Raw genomic sequence first — 16,746 nt, 5'->3', positions numbered from 1 at the left:
TTCTGGCTAATGACTATGTTAGGCTGCAAGTAAGATAAACAATAAACTGGAACCAAACCTTTGTTTTGGCCAAGGAAAAAGAAGCAAATAATCCCTGACAGATTTTAACTCGAGCACGTGTATCTGTTGTGGAGTAAAAACACTTGAAACTGGAGTCCAGGCAGAGCCAGAAGAATGATAAAATGTCTGAAAAATGCCATGGAAGAAAAAAAATGAAAGAACTGGACATGTTTATTCTAGAAAATGAAACACTGAGGGACAACTCACAACTTGTCTTTAAGTATTTGATAAAACTTCTGCAAATAGAAAGCAGGATATAAAAAGAAAAAAGCTTCATAACCAGTCTGGTTAGAACCACAGATTTGGTAGGGTAGAACTACAAATTTAAGCCTTAAGTTGCAGCCAGAGAAACTTAGAGTTTCAAAATATAGGTCAAGTCTTTTTGATGGTCAGCAGAGAGAAGTCCAGGAATGGGTGAGGATCTATGAGGACACTGATAAAGGATGGAACAAAAGGTTATATAAACCATTTCTGGGATTTCTTACTTTTAAATAGGGATAAAATAGTCAGGCTCTTGTAGACTGTCCTAATCTTTGCTGGGTTTTTTCTGATAATTAAAAGAAAAATCCCAAGAATTACACCTTTTCCCTTTACTCTTGGCAAACTCAATATCACTTTAATGCAGATCCAGGTCAGCTGAGTTTGGAAGGGACCTCTGGAGTTCACCTGTTTGCCTCTGTGAAATTTAGTTTTACCACCTGCATAACTCCAGCCATCAGGTTCTTCCTTGGACCTGCAGTACAAACACACCCAAATGATTTGGGACAGACACTCCAGAAAGGTTCTTCTGGCCTGTCCTGCCAGGCAGTGTTAAACCATCCCCAGGCAAAGCTTTTCTTCTAATCCTCATTTGTCTCTTTAGAGAGTTCAGTCCCTGGAATTTAAACCCCTTTTTTTTTTTTCCCCCACATTAAATAGATATCCTTGGGAAGAAATCTTATCCTTTAGGCACTTGCTGGTTGTGATTGATTACACATTTGCTTTCTCTCTCCCTAAGGTTAGATGGGCTTTTAAAAAAATTTGGTTTTTTATTATTATTTTTTTATCCTAGGTTCTCCAGACCTTTAATCATTCCTACAATGCCATTCTCAGTGGTGAGGCAGGGTGTATGCTGTGCCAGCCACCTGGAAACGAGGTGCAATCCTGCCTAATCCTCCCACGTCTTTGGAAAGCTCTGTGACTTCATTTTGTCTCAGAATTTTCCCTTGCAAGCAGCTGCCAATGCAAATCTCATGGTTATTATTTATTTGTGAAGGTGAAAAGGGGGATGCCTGGCTGTGTAGATGAACATTTGCTGTGTAAATGGGGGGGATGTGGCTCCTCTTTGACCTCAAGGTTCTACATGAGGCTGTAGTCAGAAGGTGCTTGAAGAGCAGCTACAAACAATGCAGTTTTCTGCATTACAAGGGTTGTAAAACAAAACAAATCACCCAGAAAGGTTGTGCAATCTCCATGCTGGAAGGTTTTTTGGTGGCTGAGCAAGAGTAACATTGGTGTGAGTCCAGCTTCAAGCTGAAGGCTGGGCCAGCCCTCCTGAGATCCCTTCCAGCCAATTTTTCTGTAATTCAGTGATTAGACAGCACCAGGTACTGCCTGTGCTGTGGTCACCACGATGCCTCTGCTGCATCCTCTCCTTTGGGTGACTGGGACAATCCCTTGGCCAGATTTACTGCAGGACAGGTTGTTAAACAATAAAGGGATAACTCATACATGTGAGACTTTGCTGCTCTGTTGGATAAACTTCCAGCAGTGTGGAGAATTGGTTAATCCTTGGTTGTGCTTAGGGGGTGACAATGACAGTGTCACCAATAGAGGGTTGAGTATTTTTTGAGGCTCAGCCTCTTGCATTCAGCTGCCCAGAGCTCCTGGCTGTCTTAGAATTGTGCTGTCAGCTCATTGCTCAGAACCACCGAGTGTCAGGAGTTTCCTAGGTCATACCAGCCAAAATGGACATTTTTTACTGACTTTGTGCAGGACTGTGATTATTTTTTTAAGCATCCACAGAGGGGCTGAGTGTCAGTCTGAAATAACCCCACCTCAGAAGGCATTTGGGAGCTGAAGTCCTGCTGACCTCACAGGGACACCTGAGAGCCTCCTCCTCTGCTATCCCATGTTACAGTCAGTGTTTGAACAGCACATAAGAAGAAGCATAAATAATAAGCTGATTTCTTCCCAGCAGTTTTGCTTTCCTCCTCTCTCACCCTTCTGGAGGTGACTGCTGTGGAAGATGTTCCCTGTGCCCCTCACTGATATTCTTGCTGCTCAGCATGCTGCTGCCTGTCTCTCAACTAATTGATTTTACACACTTGAGGAGTTTTGGAGAGTCAGAAAAATTCTTTGCCTTAGTTTCATGCTTTCTTCCTCAGAACCAAAATTGAATTTAGTTACTTTTTTCTCTTTCTTTAATTTTCTTTTTTTTTTTCCCCTTCTCTTTCCAGTCAGGAAATTGTAGCCCTGCTGCAGGATTCCAGTCAGGAAATTGTAGCCCTCCTGCAGGAGCTGAAGTTTCTGGGAGAGTTTTCAAGTGTTATTGCTCTCCTGATTTGATGGGACCAAGGGATGCTGGGGTAGAGCCAGGAAAGATCCAGCTCCTGATGGAAAAGGTGCCAGGCAGGTAGGGGCTGCTAAAGCAAGGAGGAGGTGGCTGTGAAGGGCTGATTACTCTAAAGGCACCATCAGCATCCTTTAAATTACCCCTCCCTTTCCCTTTTTAAGGATGTTTGCCCCATCTATAGTTGTAGGCAGATCTGGATTGGCCATTTTCAGGTGTGTGCACACAAGTGATTAAAAAAAAGTTAATTTCACCCCCTGCCATGGGCAGGATCACCTTCCCCCATCCCAGGTTGCTCCAAGACCCCCATCCAACCTGGCTTTGGGCACTTCCAGGGATGAGGAATTCACAGCCCCACTGGGCCATCTCCTTTAGCTTCCTCCCAGATTTATTAATCCCTGTGCCCATTGTTATGGCAGTCATTCCTTTTAGCAGAGAATCAGACTTTTTAATGAGGTTTGGAAAGTTTAAATCCACTGACTTTCATCCCTCCTCATCCCAGTTTGCTCCAAGACCCCCATCCACCCTGGCCTTGGGCACTTCCAGGGATGAGGAATTCACAGCCCCACTGGACCATCTCCTTTAGTTTCCTCCCAGATTTATTAATCCTTGTGCCCATTGTTATGGCAGTCATTCCTTTTAGCAGAGAATCAGACTTTTTAATGAGGTTTGGAAAGTTTAAATCCACTGACTTTCATCCCTCCCCCCTCAAAAAAAAAAAAAAAAAACCCCAAAGAATTTTTAAAACAAACCTGTAAGTTACCTTGCCATGATTTACTTTCAATAAACCACGTTTTCTATTTTGTCCCCATCTCCATTTGCTGCCACTTTCCATCACTCTTTCTTTCGAGTGTTCAAAAGTTCTGTGTATTTAACTCAGATTAACCTGCTGAGAGCTGTCTGGATCTTTTCCCCCCTCTCTTTCCTACATATAAAAAAGCTTTACTTTTGTTGACTTTCAGCCAGATGGTGCCACTCCCACCATGCCATCTGAGCATGTTTTTCCTGTCTGAGTGGCTTCCACCTCACATCAGTTTCCATATCACTTCACACCAGCCCTGTTGTTGTTCTCAATTATTCACGCTAAATCATTTTCATGTGTAACTATTCCAGTTTGCATTAGCAAAATTGTATTTTCACCTCCAGTTCTTTGGAGAAGCCAGTGAACAGAAGCTGGGGTGGGGCTCCATGTGAGTTCTCTTTTTCTTGGTGCTATATTTGGCTTTCTCTTGAATTTCAGCTCTTTGCATAGTAATCTCACTTGGTTTCTTTTCCTGTTGTTCTCTTTTTAGCCCTGTGGCTCAAAGGCATTTTCTGCTCAGCTGAGTTGATCCTGACAGCCAGGCTGAGACTTCTAGCAATGCTCAGGGGTTTTCTGCCCCTCCTGCTGCTCTAAACATTGTTTTCTTTCCAAGATCCTCTTCCCAGGTGTCCTGATCACTGATGCCCATCTCAGGTTTTACCTTCCTAATTGCCTAATCTGTTGTTTTCCTCATATCCAATATTCCTGAATTGAGACTTGAAGTCTTTCACTTTTTCACATGGAAAAAAGGGCCCAATTATTTTCTTTTCCACACCAATTTTCCCTTTTTCTGTTGGCTCTTTGCTGGCAGACCAGGGTGTTTTGAGGAGAACATTTCAATATTTCATCCCTCTGACAGATGTGGATATCAATGTACACTGACACATGGAAAGGTCTTTTAGAGACATTCAAATGCTGGGAACAGAAAGTGTGAAGTATTTAGGGGAGGTTTGTTACTGCTTTGTCTATTTTTTTTCTGTAAAGAAGGAGTTTTTGAAGGCAGAGAGGCCAACTGACAGTTTTGTTGTGGGTTTTTGGGTCGGGTTTTTGTGGGTTGGGGTTTCCTTAGGTTCTTTTGAGTTTGGGGGTTTTTTTGGTTGGTTTTATGTGGTTTTTGTGTGTGTGTGTGTGTGTGTTTTCTGCTTTGGTTTCTCCATTTGTCAGAAGACATTAAAGACACTATCATTTTAAGACATTGAGATCTACAGCCCGTGGCATCACCAGAGAGAGGTCTGGTGATGCTGTACCACTAAGATTTGGTTTTGGCATCAAGCCACTAATTTTTGTGTCATTTGTGCTCTTCTCTATTTTCCCTTTTAACCAGACAAAGCAGAAACATCTTCCCTCTAATCTCTTTCCCCCATCTGTGCTGTTAGCAGGCAGGGAATTACAAAAGGAAATGCCTGGGGGAAAAAACCAGAATTAATCATCTTCCTAAACATCAGGTTCACCACAAGCTGGTGCACAGTTTGAGGGTGCTGGAAGTTGGCTTTGTTCAGGGATGGATGGGCAGCAGAGATGTCACCCAACAGCCAAGCTGGGGTGGTGAATCCCTGCAGGAAGCCAGAGGGTTTGGTCCTTACTTCCTTAAAACTACTGGAAATCATTTCCCTGGTCAAGCTTCATTGTGGCCCATCCCTGGGAATGTCAAAGGACAGGTTGGATGAGACTTGGAGCAGCCTGGGATAGTGGAAGGTGTCCTGCCCATGTTAGAGGGTTGGAATGAGATCATCTCCAAGGTCCCTCCAAACCATTCCATGATTCTGTATTTAAAACATGGAAGCTGCTGTTTGGGTTTAGAATGTGGGTGTTTCCACCATCTAACCTTTTGCAGGGATCACCTGTTCCACCTGGCACTGGGATGATCTCCAAGGTCCCTCCCAACCTAAACCATTCCATGATGCTGTGTTTAAACCATTCCATGAGTCTGTGTTCTGCTGGGGTTGTTTGGGTTTGGAATGTGGGTTTTTCCATCATCTGATCCTTCACTGGGATCACCTGTTCCACCTGGCACTGAGATGTTCTCCAAGGTCCTTCCCAGCCCAAACCATTCCATGATTCTGTGTTTGAAGCATGGAAGATGCTGGGGTTTTTTGGATTTGGAATGTGGGTGTTTCCACCATCTGACCCTTCACTGGGATTACCTGGCACTCAGCTTGTGCTCAGAAGTGTCAATGGCAGGGATGCAGCCCTGTCACAGCACTCCTCTATGAGCAGGAAGGTGGTGGGAGCTGTCAGAAGAATTAAATGTGGCCCTTGGGCTCCTGAGGAGATGTCAGTGCTCTCCTCAGGTGGAAGAGCTGCATGCATGCCTGGTTTAGACAGCGTGGGCGAGTGTGTGTCATGTCCTATTTGTCACCTTTTCAGGCTCTCGGGCTCATGTTACAACCTGTTCAACCTGTGGCTTTTACTCCCTTTTCAGGCAACAGGAGTGGAACCACGTTTTGAATTATTCCCATGTCTTCATACTGACCCTGCACACAGGACTGTGCAGGGGGAGTGCTGATAGTTTTGATTACTGAGTCCAGTAATATTTACTCCTCCAGGACTGTTAAATTCCTCCTAAAATCTGTGGGCAGGCTGCAAAGTCCTGATGAGGATGTCCCTCTTCAGCAGCTGCTCAGATACATGATGTCCTCTATGTGCTCTGGCCATTGGGCACAAGAGGGTTATCAAAATGTCTTTACTCAAAGCTGACAAACTTAAATGTAATTAAAACTTTCCTTAGGAGATCCCTGGGCAATCAGTGCTCTCCAGCATGTTCTATTCTTACAAATCAGCTCTGTCCATGTGTCCATCCTGTGCTGGCTTAGGTCAGGATCTCTTCACTTGCTCCCTGTGTGGTTTTGCCCATTTTTGTGAATCCTTTTTCTCCACAGCAGCATTTCTCCCTGTAGTTGTCCTAACCTTGCTCTTCTTCACTCATTTTATAAACGACTTCTCCTTTTGTGTCCCATCCTCCTCAGCCAAGGGAGGAGAGGTGGCCTTGTCCTGATTTTTGTCAGAGAAGCTCTTGAGCTTGGAGCAGCTCCAAACCACTGGGGCACTCTTGGCTCCCTCATTTAGGAACAATGACTTTTTCCTCTGTCCTGAGGCTGAGAGCTCACCCCAGCATGTCCTTCTTCCTGGAAGGCACACCTGGATGCTTCAGACCATCTGTGAAGAACCATTCACTAGAGCTCTGACAAAAATGCTTTATAAAGCCATGAGTAATGTACTCATCCAGGGCCTCGACTGAGCCACTTCTGCTCCATTTGAAAGAGGGAACATTCCTTTTTTTGCCCAATGTCTGAATGAACCACACTCATCTTGTGCCAACGCCTTTGTATTTTTTTGTGCTCCCCTTTGTAGGGAGGCAGCCCTCTGAGAGTGAATTCTTTGAAATGAGACGTGCTTATGGATTGTTCCAGGAACATACCTAGATTTTCATAGAAAGCTCTGAATAGTGGCACTAACAAGCCCTGTTTAGGACCACTAGCTTAGAGTGGAAGTGATGTACAAATAGTAAAATCATTCTGGCATTGCTCTTAGGTTGGTTTGATAAAAGATGTGGAAGGTACTGATAGCCAAGAAGGTTAAAACCTTATCCTAAACTGTGTTCTAGAAGGGCACTATGGTGACTGTTGGATAACGCAGCCCATAGGAAGGATTATTTTTTGCATGCCCTTTTTCTTGCTTTCTCTGTTTCTTGTTTCTGTTTCATCCTGGTTGCTCCTCAGGATGTGATACTGACACTAAACCTTCCACTATCCCAGGCTGCTCCAAGCCCCATCCAACCTGGCCTTGAACACTTCCAGGGATGAGGCAGCCACAAATTCCCTGGACAACCTGTGCCAGGGCCTCACAGTCAATCATTTCCTTCCTAATATCCAATCAAAACCCATTTTCTTTCAGTTTAAAGCTGTTCTGTAACATTTCCCTTTGCTGTCCTTACCTGAGTGCATGAAAAAAAATACAAACAGTGAGAAGTTGTGGACAGGATTTGTCTCCTCTCCAAACATCCCCAGAGTTCCAGGTGAAGTTGGTTCTTATTCCAGCTCTGAGGGTTTCCAGCAGGAATGCAAGGCAAGCCTGCTGTCTGTTTCTTTCCTGATGGTGTGGTCACACTGAGCTCACATTGGATTTCTAGACAACCTCAGGGCTTTCACTTCCTCTAGAACCTAACAGCAGCTGCCTGTTTGTGACCAAAACTGCTGTTCCTTAAAGCAAACCACTGCAGCTTTTCTGAGAACTGCAGAATGCCCAGTTTGCTTTTTCCCTGGTTATAAGTGATCCCCAATACCCAGCCTTGCAGGAGGCCTCTGGGTCCTGTTTTCTGAAGGTTTTTTTGTCTGTGATGTATGTACACCAATCCCAGGCAGTGGGAGAGGTCTGGGGAATGAGAGAAGAGAAGAGAAGAGAAGAGAAGAGAAGAGAAGAGAAGAGAAGAGAAGAGAAGAGAAGAGAAGAGAAGAGAAGAGAAACCTCAGGGAATTCACTGTGGTTTAGATGAAGCTCTAATTTTGTGCCAGGCTCTGCACTGAACTCCCATTTGCCAGGTTAAGGATTCTTCTGGAGAACCGGCCAGACTGAACTCCTCTGGATTTGGGATTCCCCCCTGCAATACCCCACCCAAAAACCTCCCAGCTCTCTGGGGAAGCTGGCCAGATCTGAGTTCAACTCCAGGGCTGAATGTCATGGCAGGTGGAGCTGCTGGGGGGTGACATCAGGGTGGGATTCAGGAGGAAAATAAGACTCAGGTGGCACAGCTGGAATGGGCTGGAGTGGAGAGCAGGCAGGGCTGGGTTGCTCAGGGAAAGAATCAGGGATGGATGGATGGATGGATGGATGGATGGATGGATGGATGGATGGATGGATGAGGAATTGGTATCTGAGGTTTTTCAGTCTGTCTGAGCCTGCATCTGAATTAGGAAACACTTTTCTTGTGCACAGCAGTGAAGGCTGCTCAGGTGATGACTCAGGGCTGGATGAACAGAAATTCAGGACAGTATTAGCAGCTTACCTGCATATTCTGCTGGAGCCCAGGGCCTTTCCTGAACAGCAGCACGTGAAAGTTGCTGTGTCTTGGAATAAAAATCAGCCTTTGAACAAATTAGAGCACTCACAAGTATTCACTCAACTTCTTTAGGGGGATCCTGCCAGGTACCACCTCCACCTGCTCTTGGAGAATTCCAGGGGAGGATGGGGCTGTCTGGAGGGGATGATTCTGTTTAGATGAGCCCAGGTTTGTGGGGTTTGGCTCATTTACCTTCAGATATTGGCAGAGTAGGCACCCACCCACCCAGCCTCAGGCTCCCTGGATGAAGCGCTACAGGGCAAGTTTTCTTTTGCCTATTTTAGACATTCCCTTCAGTTTGGAGTGACTCCTGCCCTGAAAGTTCCTGCTTCTCTCTTCAGGTGAGGTAGGATAATCAGTGTGAAGACAGATGTAGATGTTTACATTACAAACACATCATTTTTGCCCACAGATCCCTAAATCCTGTTCCTGAGCCCTGGGGGTCAGACAGGTCTGGATTTGCATTTCCTTTTGTGTTCCTGCTGTTCCTGTCATTGACTGAGCAGATGTTTTGGAGCTGAATTTCTTCCAGGAGGTTTAAATAGTTTAATGGGTAAATTTTGGAACATTTTTATTAAAAAGAACAGATTTCCCTCAACCCAAAGGGAAAAAGAAATTAAAAGTAGTCAATGATCAGTAGTTCAGGGAAAGCTACAAGATAATTTGCACTCCAGGTAGTGGAGCCCACTTTCCTTCATTTCTGTCCCTGTCCCTACCAATTTTGGGATAATTGTGGTTGTTCCTCTCTTATTTTCCCTCAGCCATGAGGAATATTGCAGCACAGTAATTGCAGATCTAAGCACTGCTGATCCCAGTGTTGCAGCATCCCTCTGTTCCTGCAACAGCCTGGACTCAGATCCTCACTCTGAGCTTCTTGGCTACTCCAGCTCATCATTTAAGGCGCTTACCCAGCAACCAGAGCTGTCTCCTGCTCGTTTGAATTCACTCAGGTGCTGCTCTCTTGTAGTTGTGTTCATAACTGAATTTCCAGGGTTCTCCTTCCTTAAAACCCCCAATTCATCTCTTTTTTTCCAGCAGAAGCATTTGCAAGCTTGTCCCTAAGGAGTTAAGGAACACAGCTGCTCAGCTTCCCTTTCCCTCTGGCTCTTTGCAAAACACTCCTTTTTCCCTGATCTCCCACAGCAATGGGACAATCTGACTAAAAGGAGGCTCTGAGCCTCCAAGCTGCTGGATTGATTTGGCCAAGTTGCCTTTGTTTGACAGGAATGAGCGGGGAAAAGACATCTGCTTTCCTTGTCAAAGGATGGATCTGTCATTGGCAGGATTATGTTTGGCAGGAAGATAAAGTGCAGTGGTTTGAGCAGCTGAGTGGGAGTCAAGGGAGTTGGGGATTTGCCTGGACCTCTTTTATTTGGGAAAGTCTCCCAGGAAGATGTGCTGCTGCTTGTGGTTCCTCACTGCTGGTTGGTCACAGAGAAATTTATTCACAACACAAGAGAAAACAAATTTTCTCTGGTTTAAAATCACTGGGTTTGAAAATCCTCCTGAATTGATCCTACAAAGGGCACACAGGAGGTTTCGGATGTTTTAAACTTGAATTTATCTTCCATTCTGTCTATATTACTGATATTTAAAATTTACTTCACGATATTTGTAACATGGTTTTGGATTCTTACAAAAAGCTCCTTCAGAAGAGCAAATAATTATAATACTTCATAAATACTCCCTTTTTAAAAATTTTATTTTCCCCAGGCCACCAGAGCTTTTGCAGCTTTTGACAGCCTTGTTGGAAATTGTGTCACTCATCACTATGGAAAAATATCCTTGGTGTCATCCTTTTCTCATTTTGCACTTTTACACTGTATTTTTTTAGCTGACTCAGAGGGGTTTTAGGAATAAAGCTGTATTTTTCTGAGGATGTTTAAAAGGAAAAAAAAAAAACAAACCCAAAAAACAGTCTGAAAATCTAGGTTTAAGACAGAACTGAATGAAGTTAGGGAAGAAATCAAAGCCAGGGTTGTTTTGAGAGAAGTTCCTTCAGTCCTATGTTCTTACAAATAATGAGTATGGATAAAAGCCAGATGGAGGCTATATTTCTGATGCTTGAAATAAGACCTGCCTGCTAAAATCTTTCATTTCCTTTGTGGTTCACATGAGAAAGGGTTAAGAAACTTCACCTGGAGCAGTGACTGAAGTCAAGTTACAGAAACTCTAGGAAGGCAGCTTGCTCTTGTCTTATTGCATTCCTATTTTCACAGAAGCTCTGGGAAGGTGGGGATGGGGAGAAATTGTCACTCAGAGAGCTGGAAGTGAACCTGTGTCCACTTCTACTGAGCTGAACAGAAATGGGTGAGGGGTGGGATTGCATCATCTGAAGATTTTCAGTTCTTCTCCTCCTTTGTTTGAATCCATATCCTGTTATCACTGTGGTCACCCTGGTTCTCATCTCTGGAGTCTCCCACCAGTGAGCCCAGGAACACCCTAGGTGTTGGATTTTTTTTAATTTAAATTTGGGGTAATTGAGAGGTGTTTTAAGAAATTTTATTTTAGTTTTATGGGAAGGGAGAGACTATACAGATGTTATAATTTACGTCATTATAATTAGAAGCTATTTTTTAACTATAATACACTATAAGTGTTTCTTGGCTTATCAGCTTTAGCCACACCATGCTGTAAATGTTTCAAAGCCAATCATCTGGGTGTTGGATTTTTTTAAATTTAAATTTGGGGTACTTGAGAGGTGTTTTAAGAACTTTTATTTTTAGCTTTATGTGAAGGGTGAGACAATACAGATGTTATAATTTATGTTATTATAATTAGAAGCTAACTAATTTTTAATTATAATTAGAAAATATTTTTTTAATTATAATACACTATAAGTGTTCTTGGCTTATCAGCTTTAGCCACACCATGCTGTAAATGTTTCAAAGCCAATCATCTAAAATCACTCCTCGTGGCCTTACTACAATGTATCTTTTATAGTTCAATTTCTCTAGAGTATTCAGTCTTATTTGTAAGGTTATCTTTTGAAACTTGTTCCTGGTTCCATTTCTCTCTCAACACTGTCCATTCCATGGCATTTCTAAGTCAGCATTTCTCATCTCAAGATTTACACACAGATGCACACACTGTGTGAGCCTTCTGTCAGGCTTGCAGAATTCCCTACAAATCCATTTCCCACACCTGGGATCAGGAGAAAGGGGCACATTGAGGCTCACAGCCCTTCTTCTGTGACCCCCACCTGTCTCTGAGGAGCTTCCACGTGTCCCCTGGATATTCTGGCCCTGCAGATGAGACTAAACATTTCTGCAGCTCTTCCAGTCTTGGCAATCTTTGGAATTGTATTTAATTAAGCAGTGTACACAAAGGCTTTATTTGCAGCAGCAGACTGCACAGTAATCCTCTAACAATTCCTGGGATCTGTTGGGAAGGAAAACTCTCATTAACAAAGACTTTGGTTACAACTCCTTGTTATGTGAGGGTTGCTGCAGAGATCAGGGCTGCAAGAAATCACATCCAGAAAAACATTCCCTTCATCCTTCTGCTCAGGGATCGTAGTGGGAAAACCCCTGACAAACCCACCACGCCTTCACGGAGTGTTTTGGGCATGCCAGGAGGGATTTGAGGGGGTAATTACCACATTTCAGCTTCACCCATAATGGACATTCCCAAGAAACTGGATTACAGATCACCCTCTGACGTTAACATGAGCTGACCAGAGCTTGTCATGCTTTTTGCTTTATATTTACTTTTTGGATGGAAAAAGTGAATTCATGTGCTCCCCAGCCCTTTGTTTGTGTGGCCAGTTGCCCACTGCAGTGAAAGAGGCTGAAGCCCAAAATCTCTGCCTGTTCCAGAGGAAAAAACCCAAACAGAACAACACAGCATAGTAAAAAACAGCCTAGAAATGGAGAATTAGTAAAGTGAGTTTGTACAAAGCTGTCTATAAAGTCTAATTCAACTTTTCCAGGAGGAATAGACCAAAGAAAGATAATGATTTAGCCCCTCCTCCAGGGAATATCCCCTTTGCCAGGCAGGACTGACAGCTCTTCAGGGCTCTTTCCAACCACATGAGCATTTTGTCACTTGGGGGGGAATTAAGGCAGCTGATCTTGTTCCCTGATGATCCCCCAGCAAAAAACTCCACACTTTGTTTCCTAATGATGCCCAAAACTGTGATCTTTTTGGGTTATTTTTATCCCATCTGCCTTTGTCAGCCTGTATCAGTGACTGCTGTGACACGTGAGGGTTATTGCTGTTATCACTGAGGAGGTTGAAGGAGGAACAACGAGTCTGATAGAGTTATTTATTTACTTCTTTAGTTAATGTGCAAAATGAGCCATAAACTCCAAGTCCTCCAGTGTGAATCTGTTTGTTGACCTTGATTGAGTGAAAGGTCTGTGGACATTAAATTCACACATCACTGACCTTTTCCAGCTGAGTGCTGGGTATTTAAGTTTGAAGCCATCCAACCACAGGCAGTGGAGTGGGATGAAAGCCTTCAGAGCTGGTGTTTGTTTGCTCTCTGTGGACTTGGAGGAATGGTAAAAAAAGCAGGTCAGACTAAACATAGAGCTCTGACTCAGCTGAAATTGAGGATGATGTGTCCCACTGACAGAGAAGCTGAGATACATCCCACTCTTTCTTCATAAAATCATTAGGGTTGGGAAAGATCTCCAAGATCATCAAGAGGATTCGTTAGCCCAGCACTGCCAAGGCCACCACTAGCTCATGTCCCCAAGGGCCAGATCTACATGGCTTTTAGGTATCTCCAAAGGATGGTGACTCAACCACTGCCCTGGGCAACCTGTGGTTAGCTCTTTCAGTGAGGAAATTTTCCCTAATATCCAAACTACACCTCCCCTGGTGCTAATTGAGGTTCTTCCCCCTTGTCCTGTCACTTGTTACTTGGGAGCAGAGCCACACCTGGCTGTCCCCTCCTGGCAGGAGACACAGGGTCCCCCTTGAACCTCCTTTTCTCCAGGCTGAGCCCCTTTCCCAGCTCCCTCAGCCACTCCTGGTGCTCCAGACCTTTCCCAGCTCCGTTCCCTTCCCTGGACTCGCTCCAGCCCCTCAATGTCCTTCTTGTCATGAGGAGCCCAAAACTGACCCCGGGGTTGGAGGTGTGGCCTCACCAGTGCCCAGCACAGGGGACAATCCTCACTCTGGTCCTGGACACCCAATTCCTGATCCAATCCAAGTGCCACTGCCCTTCCTGCCCACCTGGGCACACTGGGCTCATGTTCAGCTGCTGTCACCAGCACCCCCAGGGCCTTTTCCAGCCCCTCTGCCCTCGACCTGCAGTTTTTCTTGGGGTTGTTGTGAGAACCCAACTTCCCTAAAAGCCCACAAGAAGTCAGCACCAGCACCACAAATCCAAGATCTTCTGTATTTTGGTATTTAGCTACTGGACACTCTTTTTTCAGTGTTTTGCCTATTTTCTTTTGGATTGTATGGGAAAAAAAATAAGATTCTACATAAAATCAAGTTTACCTGAGCCTATCACAAGCCCACTTTTCAAAACAGAACCTCATTGGTTTTTAAAGGTGATGAAACCACTTACTCAGAAGTAAATATTGGACCACTGAGGCGAATATGCAATTATCCAACTCAGGCATGAGATTTTGGGGAAGGGAAGAAGTGGCAGTGAAGTACTTGCTAATGGGCTTGGTGTAAAATCTACTGCCTAAAAAAAATTCAGATCCGTTGTAGAACTCCAGAGTGCTTTGCCAGCCCTGATCAAAGTTAGAGTAGTATGAATTAATTTATAAAGTGAAAACCAGAGGTATTTATAGATGTGAGATGAATTTGGCAAACGTTTAAGTCCAGAGAGTTAAAACTTCCCCTTGAAAAAGTCAGAATATTTTGAAAACATTTCAATCTTTATTTTTCCAGCAAGTGTTCTGCAAATCTCTCACGCTTCCCCTTGTGCTTTTTTAAGGTTGAAATAAAATGGCAAGAACAACTGTAAATCAAAACAAAATAACTCTATGGTATTTCAGATGAGCCAAGATGAAATTTCCAAAGATCTGTTTCCCTTTGGGAAAAAGAAATATTTGAGAATGAAGATGACTCCAAATGATTCCCCTTCTTCTGGTGTTTGTATTTTTATTTATTTTTAATTTGACTAGAAAACCACAATTATTTGTTTATACATTACTAATCAAGGCCCACTCCCAACCTAAAGGAAATTAAAATCTGAACCAGGCATGGCATGAAACAGGCAAGAGAGCAGGATAGGTTAATAGGAAATGGTGAGACTAATTTAATGTGTTAAATTATAATCTCAACCCAAATTTACATCAAACAATTGTTCCTTCAAAGGATTGCTAGACTTCTTTTTGTCTTAAAACCTTGACTGGCAAATATATCAACAGAGCAATAACTCAACGCATTTTGAAACAAGACAAGAAATTATTTTTGCTTTCTTAATTTATTTTCTCTGCCTATTTCTGATGAAAATATATGATTATCCCAAAACCCTCAAGAGGGGATGCAGAATCAATCACTTCTCCTATGTCCTCATGATCTGTTCCTGAAGTTCACCCCGCTGATGTTTTTTCCCACATTACATTTAACAGTGACAGTATGAACTCAAGCCAAGGCTTGGCTCTCTTGACATCATTCCCTTCTCTCCACCTCTTTGCAGCTGGATTTCTGGAAAGTTTTCTCCCTGTTGAATGCCCTTTCCAATCCCTTTAAAAGAGCTGGGGTTGGGAGCAGCCTCAGTTTCTGCACATAGCAATGGTCAAGGTGTCCCCTCCAAGATGAGATTGCGTTGGTGACAAGGGGACACTGAGATATGAGTTCTCTTTTTTTGGAGTAAAAATCACCATTTCCACGTTTTATGATTGAGGCAGTTAATGAATTGCACGTTATGAGGAGCCCACAATTAATTACCTGAACATTTATGGCCACTGTTTTATTGCAAACACAACTACAACTTGATTAGGGCTGACTGGGGACAAAACACTTGAGGGGAAAAAGCCTTGTCACTGGGAATTTCCTGCTTTTTAGCTCCTTGATCTCCTAATCTGCATCAGAGATTCTGATCTTATTTGATTTGTGGTTTGTTGTGCTTTGAATTAGAGTGAGAGCCAGGAGCCAGGGAATAAACCACGAAGCACAGATCCCACTGCTCCTGGCATGAATATTAAATCTGCCCTGCCCTACATAGCTGGTGGTGCTGGTTAGCCAGGCAGGGTTTCCAGAGCACAGAGCAGCAGAATTGCTCCTGGTCTGTTGGAATCCAAAATGCAAGGAACTCTCAGAACTTTGGGCCTGTAAGCCAAAGCTTAGAATTAAACCCGGGATTTGATCTGAGACCTTGGAAAAGGCTTCCAAACTGAGGTGCTAGAAACAAGAATGTGGATTTTGAGTTTAAAACAGAGACATGTTAAGCTAAGTAAAGGAAAGTTTAGAGTTTTAGAATTTAAGATATAGAAAAAAATAAAAGCAGTTACAGATGTAAACAAGGAGTTTAGAATGCAATACTGTAGGTTTGTGTGTCATAACATGATTGGCTAAGAAAGCTTACACTGTAGCATGAGTCCATAAGACTAAATATTTAAGGATTGAGTCAAAAGCATAAATATCCTTGTTGGCAGTGTTTTATTGGTCAATAACTCCTTAAAAGGTCTTGTAACTGGAGGTCTTGTGACTTTCTGAACCATGCAGTAAAGATGTGAGCTGAACTCACCCTTCATGCCTATGCAGAGGATAAGAAAAATAAACTGCATCATCAAAAGCAATTTAGAGGTCCTGTCTTGAATTCTTCCAAAATTCCCCACAAGTGAATTATCACACTGATCATCAGAAAAAAATAGGCTCTGGGGTTTTTTTTCTAAGGAAATGGAAGGAAATGCTGATTTTTTTCAGCAGCTCTGGGTTGCTCTCCCTCCTCTTGAGCAAATATAGAATAAGGCTGGGTGCACATCTGTGCAACGGTCCTGGAGAGCTCCAGCTTGCTCCACGAGGCCATGAATCCCCAGGAATGCCTCCCTGAGCATGGGCTTTGCTCACTTTTTCCTTCTGTGCCCTCCCTGCAGGCGTCCAGCACGAGACCAGAGTGCAGCATCATGCAGGAGATCGAGGAGGAGCGCAGCCAGTGCCTGGCAGAGCTGACCTGGGACAACCAGACCTCAGGTATGGCAACGCCTCTGTCCCTCCCTGGCCAGCAATCCCACCTCCCTCAGCCTCACAGCTACCTTGTCCTGGCTGTTTCCCAGCCCTTCTGCTGCTGGAGCAAGGATTCCTCCAGCTGCTCTTCAGGAGGGAGTGAAATGGGTGCTTCCAAAGCCAGCCAAGAGTTCCAGC

At 43.7% G+C, this 16,746-nt stretch overlaps 1 protein-coding gene across 1 annotated transcript in view; it reads left to right on the top strand.

Annotated features, from left to right (window-relative positions):
• Window positions 1-16,746, top strand: part of VIPR1 (vasoactive intestinal peptide receptor 1) — a 106,429-nt gene that overhangs the window by 25,347 nt on the left and 64,336 nt on the right. Inside the window, exon 2 of the mRNA XM_039726612.1 lies at window positions 16,479-16,575. Coding sequence (XP_039582546.1) covers window positions 16,479-16,575 — 97 coding nt within the window. The remainder of the gene's footprint in view (window positions 1-16,478; window positions 16,576-16,746) is intronic.

The sequence above is a fragment of the Passer montanus genome, unplaced genomic scaffold (genome assembly GCF_014805655.1).
Source record: "Passer montanus isolate IOZ18808 unplaced genomic scaffold, ASM1480565v1 scaffold59, whole genome shotgun sequence".
NCBI classification, from domain to species: Eukaryota; Metazoa; Chordata; class Aves; order Passeriformes; family Passeridae; genus Passer; species Passer montanus.
The sequence above is the reverse complement of the archived record's forward strand: the minus strand, read 5'-3'. Positions and strand labels throughout refer to the sequence as shown.